At 36.7% G+C, this 23,817-nt stretch overlaps 1 protein-coding gene across 10 annotated transcripts in view; it reads right to left on the bottom strand.

Annotated features, from left to right (window-relative positions):
• The window catches only part of SLAIN1 (SLAIN motif family member 1), a 65,744-nt gene that overhangs the window by 15,858 nt on the left and 26,069 nt on the right, over window positions 1–23,817 (bottom strand). For 3 of the 10 annotated variants that reach the window (XM_063651000.1, XM_063651001.1, XM_063651005.1), the window contains exons 3-6: window positions 5,594–5,743; window positions 4,333–4,482; window positions 1,889–2,230; window positions 1,574–1,624 (exon numbers count right to left, since the gene is read on the bottom strand). In XM_063651000.1, coding sequence (XP_063507070.1) covers window positions 1,574–1,624; window positions 1,889–2,230; window positions 4,333–4,482; window positions 5,594–5,743 — 693 coding nt within the window. The remainder of the gene's footprint in view (window positions 1–1,573; window positions 1,625–1,888; window positions 2,231–4,332; window positions 4,483–5,593; window positions 5,744–23,817) is intronic. The other 7 variants (XM_054446634.2, XM_063651002.1, XM_054446636.2 and 4 more) reach the window with 3 other exon arrangements.

Below are 23,817 nucleotides of genomic sequence, written 5' to 3'. Positions count from 1 at the left end.
CTAATTAGTCAGAAGTCATATCCAGAAAATTGCCTTTGTATTCCATTTTTCTTGTATTGTGAAAACTAGACATTTTAGGCAAAATAAAACTACAATAAAGGGACCTAAACTGTGGTATGTCTCCACTTTCCTGTGAAGAATATCCCAGCATAGGATTCACAGAAACCTAATCCTTTTCAAACGGTGTTTGATAGAAGCGAATACCACTTTTCTGAGGTGCAACAAACAGCTAAGTGGAGAAAAATGATCCCATTGACAATATCAATCAAGATGCAGAGCTAGCATCTGCTTGGCAACTTGACTACGATGTTCTAAAACACTTAAGTAAAAAAAAAAAAAAAAAAGCTTTAGAGAAATGACTCTAGGTGCCCTCTCAATTTTAATAAGATGTTATGACTTCCACTAAGCACATGGAATACATTGTCTTTCTGATGCTATGAGCTTTAATATGTTAGTCATGATGACATTTTTTAGCCACCACTCCTTTAAACTTGAAATCTCAAGGTAGTAAGAGAAATTACAAATATAAAATTTTAAATATTTCCAAATGATCTCTTAATTAGCATCAGCATGAATGATACAAGTATAAAGGAAGAAAGGGTAAAAACGAAATACAGGGTTATGGCTGATCACCAATACAAAATTTAAATTTGGCCTATAAATATTTTTAAAGACCATTTGATCACTTCTGGACCCAGCTTTGAGAAATAGTGCTATATAGTAATTAAGAACTGTAATTGTATAATTATAAATTATTTTTGATTGGTTTGTTTCTCCATAATATACAGAATTTGTGTGTGAGGGTTCAGGTGATCATTAGTATAAAAACACAACAGGCTTAGAATATTACATGATTGCTTCTCCCATAGTTCTTAGAAGTCAGAGTCCAACTCCTGCAAGTGTGGAAGAAAGATAAATGATGAAGAAATAGAAAAAGTATGAAAGAATGACACAGACAGCAACCCACCATGCTGACAAGACAGATCAATTTCCCATTACCCTGCCAAATGCTAATGGAAAGCAGCCTCCATGTTCCTGCTGCTACACAGATCTTAATTCTAGATGTCAGGAGATCAGAGGGAAAGGCACATCCCAAACTTGCCTATATCTGGCTGTGTAAGAGCAGCATGCTCTGCAAGCATCATCATTCATGCTTACAACCTCACTCTGTGCTAGGAACAGACAGTAAGAGACTGAAGGTTGTGGACAAGGTAATGAATGACAACTCACAGACTTTGCCTCCATGGGCTTGACCACAAACTTCTCAGCTCGTACAACCCTGCCTGTGCCACAGGCACCAGCAACAATGCAGAGATGCCACACATTTATAACTCATTCCAAGCCAGCTATGTCATGGAGGTTTTCTGGAAGCTGTGAGTTTATAAATCTGGGACACATAATCAGAAGCCAGTCAATTAGAGATGCAAATTTAGACAAAACTGAGAAGGTCTGGAGGATGATTTTTAATCTGAGAAACATTGACCAATTATCTATATTTCTCTTAAAATCATTTCTTGGCCGGGTGTGGTGGCTGTCATCCCAGCACTTTGCGAGGCCAAGGCGGGCAGATTACCTGAGGTTAGTAGTTCAAGACCAGCCTGGTCAACAGGGTGAAACCCCATCTCTACGAAAAATAAAAAATAAAAAATAAATTAGCCAGGCTTAATGACACATGCCTGTACCCTGGCTACTTGGAAGGCTGAGGCAGGAGAATCATTTGAACCTGGGAGGTGGAGGTTGCAGTGAGCTGAGATCGTGCCACTGCACTCCAACCTAGGGGACAGAGACAGACTCTGTCTCAAAAACAAAACAAAAACACAAAAACCATTTCTTGACCACATATAAAAAAATCAAAGCATATCAAATACCAAAAGAGCATACAACCTACCTCCATTGGTCCTATTTGGTTGCTGATCTGGAGTTTGGGCTTGAGGTGAATAATACTGTTGCTGCTGGTAATTATTTGAAGGAAAATACTGGGAACTGGGGCTCCTCCTACACTCCCGAATGCTGGAGAAAGTCTGTGAATGGGGAATTCCTCTTTGGAAAGGGGAACATCTTGGAAGACGAGGCTGAGGTGGTGGCAAATGATCAAATTCCTCTTCATCCTCCAGACTGTATCGGTCATATTCTTGATCACTACATGTCCCTTTTTTTCCTGAACTCAATGACACACTGGAACTATGTCTTGATACAGATGCTGAAGTAGAAGCATAATCTTGCCTGAGACCTATAAAATAACAAATAGTACTCTAATGTATTTTGATCTAGCTAACATTTAGTTATAATTAGTCAAGTATTAGATGAAAAATTGTGCCAAATTACTCACAGAGACTTATTATCTTGTTCTCAAGTTTAATAAATTGACAAGTTTACCAAGACAATAATCACATTTACCTATGATACAGATATCTAATACTGGACAATTGTGTTTTGCAAAAAGATTGCCCCAATTCCAGTGAAGATTATGTATACCTGCCACAGCTCATTCATTAATATCTATCAATTTCCCCTTTTCAAATCAAGAGATATTTTAGAAGGGGAACTTAGGAAGAAATATTCTTCTCATTATGAATAGTTTGCTATGAGTTAAAACAACTAAAATCTTCAAATCTCTGCCCAAGTAGGAAGTCATTCTGCTCCCCACCCCCAACTTTTAAAGTCAAAGGGAAAGTTTAAAAGTCGAGGTACAAATATTTTCCCACAAGGTCATCTCTCTATTGTTCTTTTATGTTACTAATATTATCTCTTTCAAAGCACAGACACCTCAATACTTCTAATAGTTTTAGGTCATCCTATAAGGTAATCATCTAAAAATAGTCAAACTACAAAGTTCTTATTATTTAACCCATTGCCAGTACCACAATTTTTTTAAAAAGTGGTCTATCCCTGACTACTTAACTTTTGAAACTGACATACAATCTTTTAGCCATATATATTTTTAGAAAGAGTATTTAAATTTGCTTTTACTAAATAATGATAGAAAATAACCACTTTTCCCCTTAAAAATGTATCTTATTAAATCCTGCATAAGCATTACCATGTTTCTCATAGAAGCCTTGACTAATTCTGAAAGCAGGAAATTATTATGCTTACATGATACTTGATTATTTCTACTTATGTTGGCAGAAAAGATAACTCCAAAACAAACACTCCAATTCTGTGCCTTTTGATACCATTAATGCCCTTCAACTAGTTCACTCCCAGATAATTTTTTGTAACTTTATCGCAGAACCAGTGAAAAACTATCCTATTTCTACTTATCTACTCTTTCACAATTATTTACCCGGAGAAGTATGTCAATGCATTTTAACTGAAATTTTAAGATAACTGTAGACTCACATGCAGTGCTTAAAAAAAAAAACAAAACTGTGCACTTTGCCCAGTTTCCCCCAGTGGTAACATTATGCAAAATTATAGAATAATATGACAGCCAGGGTATTGGCAGTGATATAATCTACTCATTTTATTCAGATTTTCGGAGGGGTGTGTGTGTGTGTGTGTGTGTGTGTGTGTGTGTGTGTGTGTCTGTGTCAGAGACAGATAGAGAGAGTATTAAGCTGTATGCAATTTTATTACCTACACGTTCAAAGACCCAACAATGAATACTACCAACACTGCAAAAATCCCGTGTTGTCCTTTTATAAATACATCCAGCTACGAGACCCTCTTGAGACCCTAAGCCCTATCCCTAACTCCACCAACCACTGGTCGGTCCTCTGTTCCTAACATTTTGCCATCTCAAAATGTTATATGTGTGGAATTATACAGTATGCATTCTCTTATGATCAATTTTTTTATTCACCATGATTCCCTGGAGCTTCAAGTAAGATGTTGTGTATATCAGTAGTTTGTTCCTCTTTATTGCTGAGTTGTACTCCGTGGTATAGATGTAGCATGACTGGTTTAATCATTTACCTACTGAAGGCCATCTAAGCTAATTCCAGTTTTGGGCTACAAAGGTGCTCAGAACATTCACGTACAAGTTTTTGTGTGAACACAAATTTCCACTATTCTGGGATAAATATCCAAGAGGGCAGTTTGCTGGGCCACATGGAAGTTGCACCTTTAGTTTTTTAGGAAACTGTCCATCTGTTTCCACAGTGGCAATACCAGCAATGTCCATGTATCAATGTGTTTTCATCAGACTAAGTCCTACCACCTCATGATAGTGTGAGAAGCATATAACTGGCTCCACCTAAAAAGTAGGACAGTATGAGAGCAAGAATCTAACTATTTGCCCATTACCTGGAGAGAAATGCCTGAACCTCCCCCTCTGCCTGTATATTCCAAGTGGAAGCCTCATTTTGCTAGTTTAGAAAGAACACATACTTTCTTCTTGCAGACGAGCCATAATCTGAACATCAGTGAGGTCCTGTAATTTATATCCCATGGAGATAGAATCATCCTCCAATTCTGAAGTACTCAGCTCACTGTCGATAGATGACTGGGGACTGAGCGGGGAGCCCCTGGAAGTGTAACCTGAAACACAACGGAAATATGTGTTCTTTCATCTGCAGGACTGATATCTATACATGCTTTATAATCCATATATAAACAGTCAGGAATTTGTCTCATGTTTTCATGTTACAAAAATCACCAACATGTCACCATTTAATGGTCAACGTGCGCATCATGTGTACACAATTCATATATACAAAACCACTTGTTCATTGTTTTCAAATTGAATTTTCACAATTTAAAAAGTCACCGTGTACTATATACTTAAATTGTTAAGAGGGTAGATTTCACATTATATTTTTTATCACAATAAAAAATTCACTACTGCTAAAATCTACATCCTATTAGATATGTATATATCTAAAGGCATGGTATAAGTATATTCATGTATACTTTAATAATAAGACACACTTGTCTGACAGTAACTGATTATATATTTTTAAATTAAATTTTAATCTGGTCCATTTCTTAATGAGTACAAACAGTAGTGCTACAAATGGGTAAGAATATCACATCTAAAAGGCACACATACATATGCAGAAATATATAGAACACCCACATAATATAGACCAGAGAGCAGTCACGGGAGACTTATATCCACCCGTGAGAATAAAAAAATCAATGGCTTCAAATAAAAGAACCAAAGAACAAATAGAAGAAGGCTATAGGAATGGAATCACACCAATGCTGAGAAAAATAAGAAAATGGTGAGATCCTCATCTCATAAAAAGCCACTATGACTATTTTCTTCTACACAGCCTTAGCTAAATTTAAAAGCTACCAGAAAAAAATTAAAAAAAATAAAGACTTACAATCTTGAATAATAAAAACTACCTAAATTGTGTTTGACATTTAATTTTAAAAGCACATAAGCATTTGGAAATGCAGAACTGCATGCATATACTTTTGCTAAAGAGGGAAGACTGTCTGCTACACACAATTGAGAGCAGTAGATCAATGGTGTTAGAGTACAAATTAGTGCTAGGCCTTTTGTACCCAAAGTAAGTGTGCAGCTTACAAACTCTCCATTCTAAGATTATTCTCAAGCTTTTCAAATGAAAGATGAATATTTAAGCTGTGTTTAGTAACTGAATTACAAAGCAAGCAGCTAGTCAAGAAGTTAAAATATTACCTGTTTTTTCAGGTGTTAGTATTGCTTTATTTGAGGTTTTAGAGAAGCTGGGAGTATTAATGCCATTGCTATAAGGGCTGAGTCTTGCAACAGGACTATAAGGAAAAGCCAGTGAGGCAGTTGAAGAGAAGAGACTCCGCCATCGGCTAGCTGTCACAGAAGCAGAAAATAGCAGCAGTTAGCTATATGGAAGCAGATGTTGACTTGTCAGAAGGAGAAAGGGAAGAGAGTAAAAAAAAAAAAAAAAAAAAAAAAAGACAAAGCAACTTTTCATAGGACTATCTTAACTGACTTCCACTTATCTAAATAAAAAATATATAAAAAATAAACAGTTTGGGAATGAGGGTCTTATTTATACATCCATTTTAAAAAAGTAAATCAATCTTACTTTGATTAAAGCCAACATGCCTGTATAATAATGAAAATTTATTTTGAGTTTCTACGTTAGAAATGTTTTCCATTTTCTATTTCCATATAAGGATTTAGTATTTTGCAATACAAAAAAGGATTAGTGTCAAAAGAAAAACTCATGTTTATAATCTTCCTAATCTTTAGGAATTAAGGGAAATGTTCTTAATATTAACTATATGTAATTCTATATTTTTTCTACTCAGTTAATATCAGAAAATGTTGATAAAAAATATTTTATGTAAATTCATTATCGGATTATGGGAGGACTTAGAATGACTATTGTGTTTCCAAATGGCCTTCAGACCAAAACAAGGTTTAAAGGAAAAGCAGTGTACAAAGTAACAGAGGGGTATCTATACCAGAACTTAACAATGACTATCTTAGGTGGCTGGTACAGAGACTATTGGTGATCACTTGGATTTTTTCTTTAAAAAAAAAACTTCCAAATTATCTGCATTAAACATACATATTATTTATATAACTAGCTTTTCAAGGTAGGAATATACATGTTATTACTTTAATATTATTTTTTAAATTAATATAATGAACAAAAAGGAATTACACCAGCCATGGGCAGATGATCTCATTCTTACATTACCTCACTTGTCTAATTAATGCACTTCTCCCCTCCAAAATTACCACCCCTTGTATCTCCATGTTCTTGGGGTCACACACACACACACACACACACAAATCCCAAATCATAAAAGCTTAAGTCACACCAAACATGGTTTACTCTCCTGAGACACAAATCAATGTGCTAAGCAAAATTCACTTTTCTGAAAAGTAATCATTTAGACATGTACTAAGCACAAGGAATAATATAAAAAATATAAACAAGGCTAAACTTCAAGAAATAACTTGGTTTGTATTCACTGGGAATTTGACAAAACTTGAAAAACCAAGTATTAAAAGGACTGCTTTGAAATGCATGCCCCCAGACCACTTTTAATGAGCAATGCTAATGAGCAATCAGACAGCTGAAAAGTGCTTTAAAATGGGCAGTGGGATGGAGAGAAAAAAAAAAAACTGTGGGATGTGGACAGTCAAGAAAATAATCAGCCTCAAACTGGGATTCTTCAGATCCTTGCAAAACACCAAGTTTACTTAAAAAAAAAACAAAATATTTCCTTTTACTTCAGAATCATTATGTACCAACACATTCTAACAATTACATTAAAAATATCTTTTCCTTAAGTATGTGGAAGAACTAAGCAAGGAAACTACATTTGCAATGACAACACTTTCAGAATCCACACATTTCATGAAACTGTGAAGCCTGGTTGCCAGTTGACACCAGTCATATATGTCACTTATCCAACCTGTAACTTACAGTGGTTAAGCAGCTTTTCCCAATCGGAGCCAGAACACAGACATGCACTTCCAGTTCCTTCTCTTCTATGTAGGTCAACTTGACTCCAGAATACACTACAAACTAGGGGTTAATAATGCAACACACACTAGGTAGCTGTTCTCGCATGTTCAATCTCTATTATTCAAAGTTTCTCATTAAAAATTCTATATTTTAAAAGGCCAATAGTTCTTTGTGACTGCTATCTTGCCTAACAGATGATGTTATGTTATACCAGTTTGATCACTTGCCAGGCAAATTACAGTAACTGCGTGTTCTCACCCACAGATGCGGGCGGCAGCACATCACAAGTAAGCAGCATTCATCACTCTGCACAATAACCACTGTGACCCAGCCTCCCCGCACAATTGACACAGTTATTGTGGCTATGACAGCAAGATCCCAACTAAGAACACAATTAGCGTTTATTGCAAGAAAGAATGCTCTACATTGTTGTTTAGCATTGAAGCTTTTCAGAAAGGGGAGGAAAATTATTGTAGAGGCAAGCTAACAAAACAATAATGCTCCACTAGTGCCCAAGGTTACAGTGGAGGAGGAGGAGGACAGGAGTGGAAGCTATCACATCCTGGTTGTTCTTCAGTACATAGCTAAAGAATTGTAACAGGAAGCGCTTTTATAAAGAATAAAACAAACAAAAAGAACTTGTAAAAAGGAGCAATTTTATCTTTTTCAATCAATTATCTCAATGGATTTTTGGTATATAAAATTGTTAGGATTCAAGAGGCTCAGTGATGACCAAAATAGCTCTAAAGAAAGGAGTGAGGCAATTTTGCCAAAAGAGAAAAAATGGGTGATACATTTTTGAACAACAGTTAAATTTCCCTATACTCCTACTCCAGAGTTCTATTTATAAAAAAAAAAAGGGGGGGGGGTCGCAAACTTGGAAATGGCATAGACTATGCATTTTTGCATTTTATTCCAATCCCTAGAATAGCATCAAACTGGCCCCAAACAGGACTACACACTGAATCAATGTACGATACTTGGCACAGCTTTCTTTCCCAAATGCCTTAAGCTAAACTGCCTCCCAGGACACTTCTTTCTGCATACTCTCTGCAGTTCTACCACAACTTCCTTAACCACTCACCACCTCTCACCAGATTACTGCAACCCACTCTTCAACAAACTTCCAGCCACCAACACTGCTCTGAGCAAACCTGTTCTGAATGTCATGTATTTTAACTGTGTTACTCTCATCAATTAAAGTACCGCAGGAGCTTTTCATCAAATGCAAGACCTTAAAGGTACTTCAGCTCATTTCGCTACCACCCTTACAGACTGCCATTTATCTCATGCCCACCTCTACAGTGTCTCTGAAGCTACCCTAAGGAGGCACCCTTATTGGTTAAACTTTCTACTTCACCTCCCTTGTCTGAAAATCATCTTCTACTGAATGAATGTGATAAAGTACTACATTGTAGACTGATACCTCATCTTTTTTTTCAAAAAAATAAGTTGAGGGTGACTAACGGTCTATTATTTTTTGTATATTTTCAAAGTTGCCTGACTGAAAAGTTATAACACATCTGTGTAGTTATTTTTGTATACCATTAAGCAAAGTATGACCAAAAAAACTAGATTTCATAAATGCTCCCGTGATAAAATCAAGAAAATCATAAAAAGGCAGATGACAGAATGGGTTTAAGAAACAACCTAAGTTTCTTTAATTTGTCACACTGAAAATTATTCTGTGACCAACAAAAAGTTCCCAGAAACAATGACATTCCTACCATTGCTTGGTCATCTTTGCTTAGACTCAGAGTAAAGTATTCAAATTGTTGTTAAATAGATACGTCTCTACACATAATCAAAACCAAATTTAAGAAAGCAATTACTTAATTCACATAAAAGAAAAAACTGATTTAATATCTTAGAAGACTCAAAAGGTCAGTAGTGCATTAAACTAAAGAGTTCAAAAATAAAGCAACACTATAATATATTCTGGCAACAATCCTTTTCATTCTTCTCACTACAGTCATTTCAGTACCTAATACAAGACTTGGAACACAGTATGCATTCAATAAATGCTAAATGTGGTCAAAATTTTGGCAAGTTGACTAATATTTCCTTATCTCAAACCCTTCTACCACTCCTATCCTGACATATAAATTACTTTGCCCAATTTTTTAAACTTAAGTATCATTCTGTTAACTCTGAAGACAAATAATAGTCTAATTAGATGTTTCAAACCAGCTAAAATCTCGGTGAAAAATATACCTGGAGAAGCACTTCATTAATACTTCTAAGTTGCTGAATTTTATATCAGTCTTCCGGTTTCCAACTAAATGATGTTATATTACTAAGGCCTAGGATCTGTGACTGGGGTAACGAACACGGAAAAGTGGTTAAATAGGTGACACTAACATGAGTTAGTTCCTACAGTACTGCATCGCACAGTTAAAAGGAAGGATTATGCCAAGCACACTAACCGGTGGAAAACCATGCAAGAAGGCAACAAAGCTGCCACCGAATTCTGGAAATGCTGCCATTTCTTGCAATCCAAGAAAGAGTTACAAAATGGCTGCAATTCTGTTTCGGCCGTTTGGTAGCATTTCGATACATTCTACTGTCAATAGCATGGCATCTGGGTTGGTTTCAGTTAGGTGAAGAAGCCCTGGAGGTCAGGACCCTCACTCTTTCTAGTGAGTTCTAACAGGAGAGCCACATTTCTCATCGGGCAGAAGTTATTCTAGAAAACAAGCCCTCCCTGTGTCCATGTCTTCTCACTGTTCAGCTCCCGCTTAGAAGTGAGAACATTCAGTGTTTGGTTTTCTGTTCTGCGTTAGTTTGCTGAGGATAATGGCTTCTAGCTCCATCCATGGTAGGAGGAGTGACAGCATTAGGAAAAATACTTAATGCATGCTGGGCTTAATAGCTAGGCTTAATACCTAGCAAACCCAATAAAAACTCATTCGCAGCAAACTTGAGGTCTGTTTTACTAAAATTCACAGCCTATTTTCTAAATAAGTCACGGCTTTGTATCCATGCTCATGGCTGTCTTCCCAGCTAGCCAAATTTATATTCTCCCTCATTCCCTAATCCAGGTTCTGCCTTGTAGAACTGGCCAACTTTTTATTTAAATCTTCATAAGTAATGCCGTGTACCTGAGAAAAAAATATATATATATGTATATGTATATATGTATATGTATATATGTGTATATATGTATATGTATATATGTGTATATATATATGTATATGTATATGTGTATGTGTGTGTGTGTGTGTGTGTGTGTGTGTGTGTGTGTGTGTGTGTGTAGTGCTCCAGAATGATTCAGATGCCCAACGTTTACAACATCTAGAGTCATTCCTTTATTCAACATTTGGCAACAGACACTAAAAAACTTCAAAGGTCAGTCTCCAAGCAGTTACCTAAATATCTTCCACAGATACACACAGCATGTGGCATTTCCCTGCTCCACAGTCATTCCGAGAATTCTGCCTGGCCCCTATACTCCCACCCACTTTTTAAAATTCATTTCTCTATTCATTTGAATAGGCACTAACTATTGTGGCTATTCAATAGCCACAATATCAGATGCCCCAGGTGCTGACATGAATAAGATATGGTGACTGTTCTCCTCTCCTTCCCACTCTAAGCTACTTAGAAAGAAAGTAGCTTTCTAAAGACCAGCTACTACAGAAGACAGGCAAGTAAGGTGGAATATGATGTCATATTGTAAGTGCAGTAAAAGCACCATGAGGAGTACACTCAGAGTAAAGTAAAGGCAATGATTAACTTTCTGGGGGAATCCAAACACTTCAGAAGACATTAGGTTTAATGTGGCCCTTGAAGGCTGAGGAGCTTATCTCACAGGATATGATACCATTCTAAATAGAAGTAATGCATATGAAACCAAGAACACATGAAAGAGCAGTGTACATTCAGGGAATGGCAAATGTTTGCACTAAAGTATAGGGTATAAGAGAAGAGTTAGGGCTGGAGAGGTTGGTAGGTTCGGGTTTTGCACTGTTTCATATCTATACACTTTAATGAACAGTTTACACTTTAATGAACAGTTAGTGTTTTGACTTTGAGAAGGTGAAAGACATAATCAGATTACGTTTTATGAAGATGACATAAGTAGCCATAGAAATGATGAACTAAATGGGCATGGAGACTGATGTCTGGGAGACCAGTTAAGAGGCTTGTAAATAGACCTGGTGAGACATGATGAGGTCCTGAACAAAAGCACAAGCAGAACATTTGGTGAGAATAGGTTCAATGAGCCACATTTGAGCTGAAGTGCAGCTATCTGGCAACCCAATGAATATAGGGAGTGGGAAAAAAGGAGACCAAAGCTAATGCTTTAGTTTTTGAGACACTGATGCCATCACACATGGAGAGCATGAGATACTCATGTTTAGATTAAAAAAAAAAATTAGTTGAACTCAAGATGGTTACTGGAAATGCCTATGTGCTTGTGTCCAGTATGGAGTTGGAGTTCAGGAAGAGGGCTAGAGAGACAAACAGATTCAGGGTACATCAACAAATAGGTGTTAGATGACGCATGATTGAAATCACCCAAGGAGAACATACACAAGGAAAAGAGAAGGGACTGGAATGAACAATTTAGGGTAGAGAGATGGAGAATGAGAAAAGGAAACTGAGAAAGGTCATTTGGGGAGAAGAATTCCAGAGGCTCAAAGATGTGTCCAGTCCCAACCAAAAAAAAAAAAAAAGACTAATGCAGAAGAGTTTCAACATGGGAGCTAACAGTTAATAGTGGCAACTACTCAGGGAGGGCCTGTAGGATGAGGACTAAAAAGAGGCTACTGGCTAGAACAATCAGGCCACTGATGAGAGCAGATTCAGCAGAAGACATAAGGAAAAATCAGTGTTAGCAGGTCAGGCAGATATAAGGTGAGGAAAAAGTCTTTGAAGAGAGATTTGGCTATAAATGTTTTTTTAGTTGTTGTTGTTGTTTGATTGTTTGTTTTTAAAAAGAGGAGGGCTGTAGCTTGAGGAGTATAAGGCTTAAGGGAGGATGGCTTTTAGGATCAAGGAGACTTAGAAATTAGAAATAATAGAGAAGAGAAGAGTCTAAGGAAAAAGAAAAGCATGGAAAAAAGTTCCTGGAGATGAGAAGAATGGGACAGAGATTAGCTAGGGGGAACAGCCTTGGAAAGGGAGGGTTCTCACTTCCTCTGAAACAGGGAGGTAAAGACAGAATACAGAGAATGAGGGAGAGGAAGGTGAGTTTAAGGCTTTTTAATCTGTAAGTTACAGGCAATAAATATGCTGAGAATATTTATTCCAGAGGCTGGAATAAAGAACCTCATGCAGTAAAAGGCTAGGATGGCCACTACTGGAAACAAGGAAAATGGTTAACCATGAAAGTGACTGCCTGGGTGAGTCTGAAAAGCATATCTCTGGAACAATTCTAATCTCAACACAAGAGCTGAGACTGAAAATGTTAGCATGTGCCTGCTTTATCATTCTGTAAAGGGTATTTATGTCTTACAGGTTCAGGTTGAAATTGGCTGTGTGAGAGTCATATTGTTGTCAAAATAAACAAATTTACCATAATTAAGAGGAATTTACCATAATTAAGAGGAAAAAAAAAAACCACCCCAGTAACTGAAGATAATCTTCCACTGGAAATTTTAGAAACCACAGGGAAGGTCCTGAGAAGAGTTAGATGGGGTCTGGAAGGCTGTATCCAAAATGAGAGCACAGCCACAGACTAACAGTGGTCAAACATTTTCTGTAAAGGGCCAGCTGATACTTTGCTGGCCATAGGGTTTCTGTCACACCAGCTCAATGCTGACATTAGGTATGAAAGCAGCTATTGAAAAAACTGAAATGAAAATGTTTTATAGAAGCATAGCTACGCTCAATTTATATACACTGAGAATTGAATTTAATATTCATGGGTTATGAAATATTCTTGTTTTCTTCAACCATTAAAAAACATAAAAGGCATTTAACATTTTACATTTTAAATGCTCTTAGGCCATACAGGAACAGGCATAAAAACAGATATGGCCATAGTGTGTCAACCTCGGGCCACCATATATTACCAGTTTTATAATAGTCACTCAGAAAAACGTGCAGGGCTGGAACCATAGCATCAGGTGTTGAGACATAGCAGTGATGGCTGAAAGGATACTTCTTCACTACAGTTTTCCATAACATACTGTAATAAAGACCAAGAAAAGACTGAAAGGACACTTGAGTAAGAATTCAGATGCCCGAGTTCCAGTCTTCATCCTGCCACATGCTAGCTTTGAAATTTGGAACAAATCATAACATCTTAAATGGTGCAGTGTTCTCATATGAAAAAAGGTTATGTTTGTAGGAAGAAATAAACAGGCTTTTCATGGGTACAGGATGAAAGCCTGCAGCAAGCATTCACAAATGGTAATTTTTTTTTAATGAAATGTTATAGCAAGTTGTAGCAAAAACATTCTACGTTCTTATTTATTTATTTATTTATTTATTTATTTTTATTTTATTTTGAGACTGAGTCTCACTCTGACACCCAGGCTGGAATGCAGTGGCACGATCTCAGCTCACTGAAATCTCCGCCTCCCAGGTTCAAGCAATTCTCCTGTCTCAGCCTCCTGAGTAGCTGGGACTACAGACATGTGCTACTACGCCTGGCTGTTTTATGTATTTTTGGTAGAGAGGGGGTTTCACCATATTGGTCAGGCTGGTCTCAAACTCCTGACCTCAGGTGATCCATCTGCCTCAGCCTCCAAAAGTGCTGGGATTACAAGTGTGAGCCACCACCCGGCCAACATTCTACATTCTGAAAGAAAATGTTCTAGAAGCTAGGTAGGAGAAAAGATTCTGTAGGAGTTTTATACTTTTCACTTTTCCTGATTCTAAAGAAGTTTAACCTAGTCTTCTCAAAACAATTGGCTGGCTTCTTACGCTGTATCTACCTAGACAACTACGGAGACTTAGTCTTTCCTCAGTTGTTACCAACTCAGAAGCAAAACTGAACTGTCTGACCTTCAAAAGCTTGGTCAGGATAGGTCAACAGTTCTTACTTATTTATCTTGACTCTTAATGATGTTCATTACCAGAGTTCTGGAAAATAAGGAAAAAGTAAGTGAAGCAAATCCTGCTTTTTTCTTTCTTTATACAACAGGCATGCAAGCCTCAGTTCCAAGCCAAACAGAGGAATCCAACTTCTAGTCCTTTATAAATACCAGTTACCGAATGGCCTAAGATCAGTGAAGGTAAAGGAAACATCAGCTCCTTTAAGTATTTTTTATTCTCCCTTAAATTGGCAAGAAGTTTTACCCAGAACACAGCATTCCACCCAAACCCATAAACCACCAGGGTAGGAAAATCTCCATTTCCATAAACCATCCTCTCAGGTATAAACTTCCTAGGTGATATTATATCTTTACATATCTAGAGCCTATAGAAATTCTTGGCACACAGATGTCCTCAAATGTTTACACTAAACTTTAACAAAAGAATTCAAAAACCAAGGTGAAGACAGCAATTTACTGGTTCACTCTTATAAACTCTGTCTGCACAGACTGAGATACAAGCTTTCTGGAAAGGCTGTAAGTTCACAGTAGGTAAGTGCTGCTGACTTGGCTCCAACCTGAGCAACCCTTCTGGAGCAGTAACATATGGCTTGCAGCTTATCTGATCCAATATTTTTTATTGGGTAAACTTGAGTAGCATTAGTTTCTCCACAGTGCTTGACGACCTGATAAACAAGCATATGGGGTCTAGGAAGTCCTACTACTTCGAAGCAGATGTTCACAGTACTCCTTACCAGACATGCATGAAATACACAGAATTCAACTGTAATGTATTTGTCAGTGTATTTACATAAGAAGGGTTGAAGAACTAGTAAATGCACCTAATTGGTAGTCTTAGGGACGATTCAATCAAAGTAAGTTAGTCATTATACCCAAGTCTCACAATCTTCAAATTTAGCTATGAAAAACTTATCAGAAAGTTAGTATCTTTTCCTGCAGTTCCCATTCATTTAAACTATGACAATGAATCTAATAACTTAAAAATCATTAACCATCATATATATGTATGAGTACCTATGATCCCAGGATACTATAGATACTCAATCTTTAAATTTCCAATTATACTCAAAATGTAATATTTTTAAAACATGATTTATATACCATCTTTAAGAAATACCCAATGCAAGAGTTCATTAGTTCATATGTAATTAATATCCAGAGTTAATGAAGAAAATCACTTTTGATATTAGGATTAAGCTTTAAAATATATTTAGTTCAAAAGTAACAAAGCAGTTGTATACTCCTGACAACTGGCAGGTAAATGTTTCATAAATATTTGTTGAATGAGAGTTACAAATTCCACCATGTTGCATAAGGAGTACTACTGAATAACATTTATTCCACAGAAATCATAGTTTTATAATTATTCTTGACACTAAGTTTAAAAGGTCAAATGTTTCTTAGGTTTTAACAGGAAACATAATCTTAATGGATAAGGCATCTAATCATAATTAAAGGATTAGACCTTATCTACTTCTCAGATCTTAACCCACTGCATGATCGCACATCTAATGCTCTTCCCTCATGACTATTATTGGATCCTTCTGCGGGACTTCTTTAACCAGGACAACAGTCTCAAAGTAGAGCTGAAAAATAAAGGTCAGAAAGGGGAAGTTATCTTGACTATCAACTTGTTTCCACTTAATCATTGGTCAAAACTGAAGATAAGACAACAGCTTTAGGCACACCAGATCAAATCCAGTATTATCCAGGACCAGAGTGACCACTACAACTTCACAAGTCATCTTCTGACTTCCCATCTGCAATTAATAGGGGAGATTTAAAAAAGAATGTAGTAGTAATTACACTTCAACGCATGTTTAAAGATTCCCTTTTATAGAAGCCATTTTCCCTTTAGATCTGTGTGTCTGCTATAGTTTAAATCAAACTTAATAATTTAATCTTAAAAGAACGAGGAAGAGGACTGATCTAATAATTTGGCAACAATGAGATGTTGTCAAGCAGATTACAGACGGCTGCTTCCAATTTAGACTACAGCCACAATGCAAGCTGACAACCAGCTAGAATAACTTACAGGTTCTACACTGAAATCATGAGGTAAGGTAAGCAATATGTTACAGAATCTAATTACATGAAGAAATAGGCTAAATAATCTCATGTCTGAAAACAGAGGGCCCTCCCTCTGAAAGGACAGACTAGATTTTTACTAAGAGTCTTCACACCTATGACTGGGTAAAGTGTGGTGGCAAATCCAAGCTTTTAGAAAGCACTGGCAGTTATTGAATGGAAGAGTGATGAGAAGAGAATTTGTATAATCCTTCCTCCCCAATGTCTCTGATACTAAAAGACTCTTCTTCGAGTTATGGCTTATCCCAGTAACAGAAAAGGCCTCTGACCCACTAATCTTAAGAGACGATAGAAAGTAAATATACGAATTCAGAGTTCTGACCAAGGGAAAACTATCTTTGGCCCTAAAACTAACCCACTCATGATTTTATTAAAACACCTGCACACAAAACAACACTAAAATATACATTAAAGGCCTAAAACAGGAGTCTCTTTTCCTTCCCCACCCAGGCCCACTTTCCACTTTGTTTTTCATAATTTCAATACAATTACATAATTAGTATATAACTTTAAATAGACAATAGACAATCCAATCATCGCCTTGTTGGTATCTGATTTCCCACCATGAAAGGTTATTTAGTACATATGCACCTTCTCTGTATCCATCTCCAGATTTGACAGTTCTATTCTTACACTGTCAAGGTTTATTGGATTTTCATTCTGTTTTATAGCTGTGATTGGGATAGCTATAAGGTGATCACTAGATATGACAGGACCAAGGTAAAGAAAGTAATTTTTTTGCTCTGGAACACAACCACCAGGTGAAGAATATCACAAGCCTGAGAGTCAATCACTGTCTTATTTCATCTTCATCTTTCTCAGCTTCTCCTAGGTCATCTCCGAGGCTACTGTTTTCTAGATCTCATGCGATCTTTTTTCCTTGTACTGTTCCCACTGTTAAAATAGGGTGCACAAAGGGTAAAACTTTCAACCATTTCAAGATAAAATCCAGACTTTGCATAACCAAAAGTTTCTTTTGCTCCTACACTTATTTGCTTCAGTACAGGATTATAGTTTGAAAATAACTTTCTTCCTTAAAACTTTAAAGACAATATTAATTTTTTATCTAGCATCCAGTATCACTTATAAAATGTCTGAAGTTTGTTATACTATAGATAAATTCCCAATAATGTTCAAATGAAGGAATAGTTTATCTTTAATTCTGGAAAATCTGAAATTCAATAACCAGGAGATCTAGGTGCATGGCTTTTTTTCATCTATCTTAGTTCATCCTGAGGATCTATCAAAGAAATTTTCTTCTATTATTTACTGATTATTTCCTTTGTTCAGTACGTTCCTGCTTCTAGAACTCCTGTTAAAACATGAGCGGTTCTGGGTCTGTCTTTTTCTGTCCCCTCACTTCTCTCATACTTTCCATCCCATTTTGGTAGATTCCTTTGGCCAACTTTCAGAGAAGCAGCTTGGTTCTTAGACCTGTCCATTCTTCCTTCAGTACGTCTAAGAAATTAAAAATGACCAAAAAACTTATGATTTAATTGCTTGTTTTCCCAGCAGCTATCCTTTTACTGATCCAACTTCATTTATCTGAAAATTCTATAAAAATGGAGGACCACACTGAGCATGCATATGCAAATACATATATACAAGTACAGGACACACCCGATGACAGCAAATCTGCATTTCAAAAGACTAGTAAATTTAAATACACTGTTTCTTGAAATACAACCTTACAACTATGACAGTAGAAAAAAATTAAACTCAGAAATTGACAAGAGCTCCAAAACTCAAATATATGAAACTTATTACTATATAGAAGTTTAAAGCTCTCAAATATTATAAATAATTGAGAACATCAACAAATCAAACCCTTATGTTTCCAAAGTAAATTAAGTGTCACAAGAACTTGGCCACATTTTCATCTACCATTTCTCACATGTAGTCACACAAGAAATTCGGGATATTAATGAAAAAGAAGAAAACATTTCCAAGTTTATCTAAGACTCTCCCTTAAAAAAATGCTAAAGCCTAACCTTACCCATGTTCCAAAGAATTTCTAAAACCACTATTTCACTCTCCACAGTTCACCAGATTTCCAAAAAAGGCTCTGCCTTCTAAGACAATTCAGGTAATATCCTGTAGCTTACCTGTTCAGTTACATCACTCCTTTACTAAAAATTATTCAAAGGTTTTTCAACCATTTTAAGATAAAATCCAGAATCTTTAACTGCCCTGAAGACGCTGCACACATGTCTAGTTTCTAGTTTCATTTAGAGTCATTTCCCTCCATTACACCCTCACCACAACAGCCTGATGTTTCCTCACATCATGTTCCACTGCAGGGCCTTTCCACATGCTATTGCTATCCTTCCTCTCCAATGTCTCTGAGACTGAAAGACTCTTCTTTGAGTTATGGCTTATCCCAGTGACAGAAAAGGCCTGGGACACTCTTCCTCACCTCCTCCTCCCGTTGGATGGACGAACAGATGGACACACAGACACACAGACAGACACACACACACACACACACACACACACACAGAGTTATTGGCTTAACTCCCACTGACTCTCAGGTCCCAGCTGATGCCTCACGTCTTTGGGAAATCATTTTCTGACCATACCCCTGGGTCAGGCTGCCATTCGCATCATTATGCTTCTTTTATGGGACAGGAAGAATAAAGAACTGCTATCTGTGTCATCTGTTTTTTGCACCAGAATGCATGTTCCCAAGGCCAGGCACTGAGCTCATCTTGCTTGCCACTGCACCCTGTATTTAGCACTATGACTGTACCTAATAAGTACTCAACACATTTCATGTATTGTAATCATCTGATCAAGCCCCAGTGTTTCAGAAAGAGAATCTAGAAAGTCTTGCTTTTAACCTGACTATTCTGTAGAGGTCCCAAGAAACAGGTACCAACACCTACCAAAAAAAAAAAAAAAGAATTTCACTACCATAGAGTCAAATTTAATCAACCATCACAGTAGTATGAAAGCAGTAGACCACTACTTTGGGAGAATCTCTATTGTTTTATTTTTTCCTTGGTGGAGATAGGTAACAAAATAGCATGTCAATAATAAATTCACCAGAACAACCATTATTGTTTATTTTGAAAAACACTTTTCAAATCACGGTAGAAATGCAAAGTGAAATCAAAGAAAAAAAACACATGGAAACACAAGTACAAATTAGCAAAAGAAAAAAGGATTATTTAAGGAAATCTGGCAAACACATATCAGGTTGTAGGGTATAATGGACTGAACCTGCAAATTTCATAGAAACACAATCCCTTATCATCTGTTACTGTACTAAATCATTGCCAATACTGAAGTAAATACACTGGGGCTATTCTGAACATAAGAGCAAAGCAACATAAAGATGTGATGAAATCCCACAGCTATGACAATGCATTTTCCATTTTCAGCACACAGGAATGATAGCATGTATCAGGAGACCCTGTCTCTGCACAAAAATTCCAATATGATTCCAGATTGTTTTTCCAGTGAGAAAAGAAATTCTTTACAAAGCTTACCCAAAATGAACCCCACAGACTGAGTTTTAATTTTGTGTTCCAAGTTTGACAGAGCATCTCGAGACTAGAAATATGAGCTAGTGGAGATAACATCTTGGGCCAAGTAAGGAGAGACTGGACAGGTTCCAGAAGACAGACATTTGATAAGCTTAATGTCTCAGTTCAATCTGTGAGGATTTTAACAAAAGAAAGGGTCACTTGCAGAACTGTGGATTAGTCTACAACTTTCTTCTTCATCGGCTAAATTTGGACATTAACACTCCTTTATAACAACTAAAATAAGATTGGGAACTGGCACCATATGAAAATAAAAGAAAAACTCAATGAATGGGGTAATTTCTATTCACATTTCCTTAGTATATAATCCCAGAGGAAATGACAGATGGTCATAGCGAAACATGAGCCAAGGATATAATTGTGTAGGCCTCCACTATTTGTGAAAAGTACACCTACTCTGCTCAAATGTGACCTGTCCTGATTCAATAGTTATAGACATTCAAGTACCTTAAGCCAAGATAAGCTTTTATTAACTGGCCCCAAATTAACTGAGCCACATATTGGGCGTTTCAAATTACTTAGATAAGCTTTTGATCATTATTTGGTGATTTAACATCCCAGCCTCATGCATGAATTTACCAAGACCCTAGATTAGCCTTATTTCAATTTAGGATATCAAGTGAGTTAATCCTACCCATGAAAGTTCTATGCAGTTTTGTTATTTTTATTCTAAAGGGGTGGAGGAGGGTAGAAAGATGGGCAAGTTAGAAATGGAATACATATAGATCTAATAAAAAATAAAATAAAAACAACCAACTAAAGAGATTGTCAGGGATTTTCTATGATTGTTGAATAAACTACACTTACAAATTTTTCAATGTAAGATCCCTAACAAATATCTGTATTTGTAGGTAGAGAAAACAGATACCCACCCTCTGCCAAAAACAGACTTTGTTTTCTATGAAGTATAAGTAGCCAGGCAAAGAGGATTCCCTGTATTTTATGTTCAATTTCTAAATGAAAATCTGTACATTAGGAATGTTTCTGTATATCTATGTAGTACTCCACATTTCTGAAGTAATTTCACATCCAATATTTCCAGAAATCTTTCTAAAATAGCCCTGTGAAATCTGCTAAATGTCCCCACTTACTAGGCAAGGCCCTAGAAATAAGGACCACCCTCTCAATCACAGTGGAGCAGGGATGAGGCATAACTATTATGGTGAAAACTTCCGCCATATTCACTCCTTCAACAACTAGCATGCAACACCTACAGTGCGATGGAAGTTATTCCGGGCACAGAAAGGGTTACAGCAATGAACAAAACAGACTGAAACCCCCACGCTCAGAACTAACACTTTAATGAACACCACTCTGTTTTGGTTTTTTGAGGGTTTTTTTTGGCTTGGCTAGTAGGATTCCATTTACAACACCAAATGTTCAAGAAAAATGGTTTTTGTTTTTTTTTTTTTTGCCCAACTTAAAAAATTTAAACATACTCAAATTAGTCAATCACAAAAAAAAATTCAGTACTTAAAACATGCTGAAAAATGTATTAAGCACTGGTGATTCAAAAAACAACTTTAGGTATAGACCTCCATCTTCAGATGCTTAATCTATTTGGAAAAAGGCACATACATTAACAACTAAATAAAAAGAAGTTCACAAAACAGGGTGCCTCGAAATAGAAAGCAAACATCGTTAGGACCATCTTCAAAAGAGGAAAACCAACCAAGATACTGAGCTTTGTTGAAGACTGCATACTCAAATAAGTGGCCAGTGTTCTGGGGGAGAAAAGAGAGAGATTATTCTATTCTAGGCTTTATTAGTTAACTTTATACCAACAGACGGCAGATTTAGAGATGCCAGGAGATTTTAATTTCCAGTAATGTTATTTCACTTTTAACAATACTTTCTGTAGATTATCCAAAAAAGCCATTTACACTATTCAAATATAGTGTAAGGGGGAGACACCTAATATTTGAGCCATTATCTCATCTAATTTACAAATATCTATTTCCTTATAACAACACTACAAAATAAATACAAATGTAAAAGAGGCTGAGAAAACTTAAGTAACTTGACTGTGCTGACTACATGATACATAAGACTTTATAAATTGTAAAATCTGAATATTAAAAGATCAGCTTGGAAAAGAGGATAATAAGTTTTGCAATTTATAATAAAAAGTTTCTTAGGGCCAAGCACAGTGGCTCATGCCTATAATCCCAGCACGGGGAGGCCAAGGTGGGCAGATTGCTTGAGCCCAGGAGTTCAATATCAGCCTGGGCAACATGGCAAAATCCCGCCCCTACAAAAAATTTGCCAGGTATGGTGGCACACATCTGCAGTCCCAACTACTTGGGAAGCTAAGGTGGGAGGGTCACCTGAGCCCAGGGAGGTCAAGGCTGCAGTGAGCCGTGGTTGCGTCACTGCACTCCAGCCTAGGCAACAGAGTAAGACCCTGTCTTTAAAAAAAAAAGTTTCTTAGATCCAAGTCAATTAATATTCCCTATAAGAATTAGGGGTATTAGATACATATTAGTCATCTGTAGGAATATACTATATGCACTAAAAATAACTATCTTATTATATCTTTTAAAAAATATTTAACCATTTGCAAAACTGTGGTTGTGAAGACAACGTACTTTTTAGCAATATTTTAAAAACAGTGATAATGCAGGTGCTGTCTCCCTACAAAATTAAATATTATAAAAATCCCTTTCCTTCATTTTCTTTAGGAAAAAAAAACTTTCTGCAGAAGGGCAGAATTCTAATAAGCTTGTTCTCACAACCTCAAGACAAAGCTTAACTGTGTCCCATACATTCTCTCATAACTTAGCAAGTTTTGTTACCCAGGTCCAGGGTCAAAAGTTGTCAGATACATCATGAAAGCTTTTTGAGGAATCTATGAAATCACAAACGTAGGCAGCAAGAACAGAAATAGGCCTGGGCCCTGCAAGAAGTTACAGTACAAATAAGCTCATTAGCAATTGTGCAGTTAGAAACAATCTTGGGAGAAATGCAGCCAGATGGACCTACAGAAACCAACCTTGATAAACCCTTACTCAGATGGCTTCCTGGGGATGCTTACTCCATGAACAAGGAGGGATGGCTAACTTACCACCGTGGCTCACTTGCAGCCAAGAAAACAGCCTGGGCCAACGGCCTAGGGTAAAGAGGAAATAAGGCAGAGGAGGGTTTAAGACCAGCTCTGCCCACCAGAAACATTCTGGCTCCTCACAACTATGCCCCTCTCCACATTTCCTACAAAGGAATTAATCTTTACTTTTTGAAGCATTTTCTTTTCAAAACATTAAGGTCAAAAAAGAGGAACCAAGTTTCGAAAATATTTGCTCAAATATTACATAAGCAGCATCTCATCTGAAGCTCCAGGCTCACATTAAGGAACTTTTACCTATCTGTCAATGAAAGAGTTAAGAGTATGAGAGACAAAAGCACAATGCAGAGAGGAAGAGGGTGAAAAGGAGAGGGTAGCTTTACCCTTTGTTTACCTCTCATCACTCCTACTCATGGCTGTGAATTTCTTAGTGAAGTGTCTTTAATTTCTGTGTATACAGGGGGAGACGTATAACTCCTAAGGACTTCAATTAATCACTTTGCAACAAAATGTGTAAGATAAGTAGAAACTGATTGTTTTAAAGTAAACATGCTTGTGAATGGGAAAGCAATACTGCAAGCTGATACTTCAACTGATGCTAGTCTATGCCCTGAATATAAGCGGTTGGCTAATAAGGAAAATGTTGCAAGGACCCGGACCCATCTTAAATTATTCAAAACCAAAACTGAAACAGTAGTAATAGTTACATTGGGCTCAAAAAAAAAATTAAAACA

Source organism: Pongo pygmaeus, chromosome 14 (genome assembly GCF_028885625.2).
Source record: "Pongo pygmaeus isolate AG05252 chromosome 14, NHGRI_mPonPyg2-v2.0_pri, whole genome shotgun sequence".
Taxonomy (NCBI): domain Eukaryota; kingdom Metazoa; phylum Chordata; class Mammalia; order Primates; family Hominidae; genus Pongo; species Pongo pygmaeus.
This window is presented reverse-complemented; position numbering and strand designations above follow the sequence as displayed.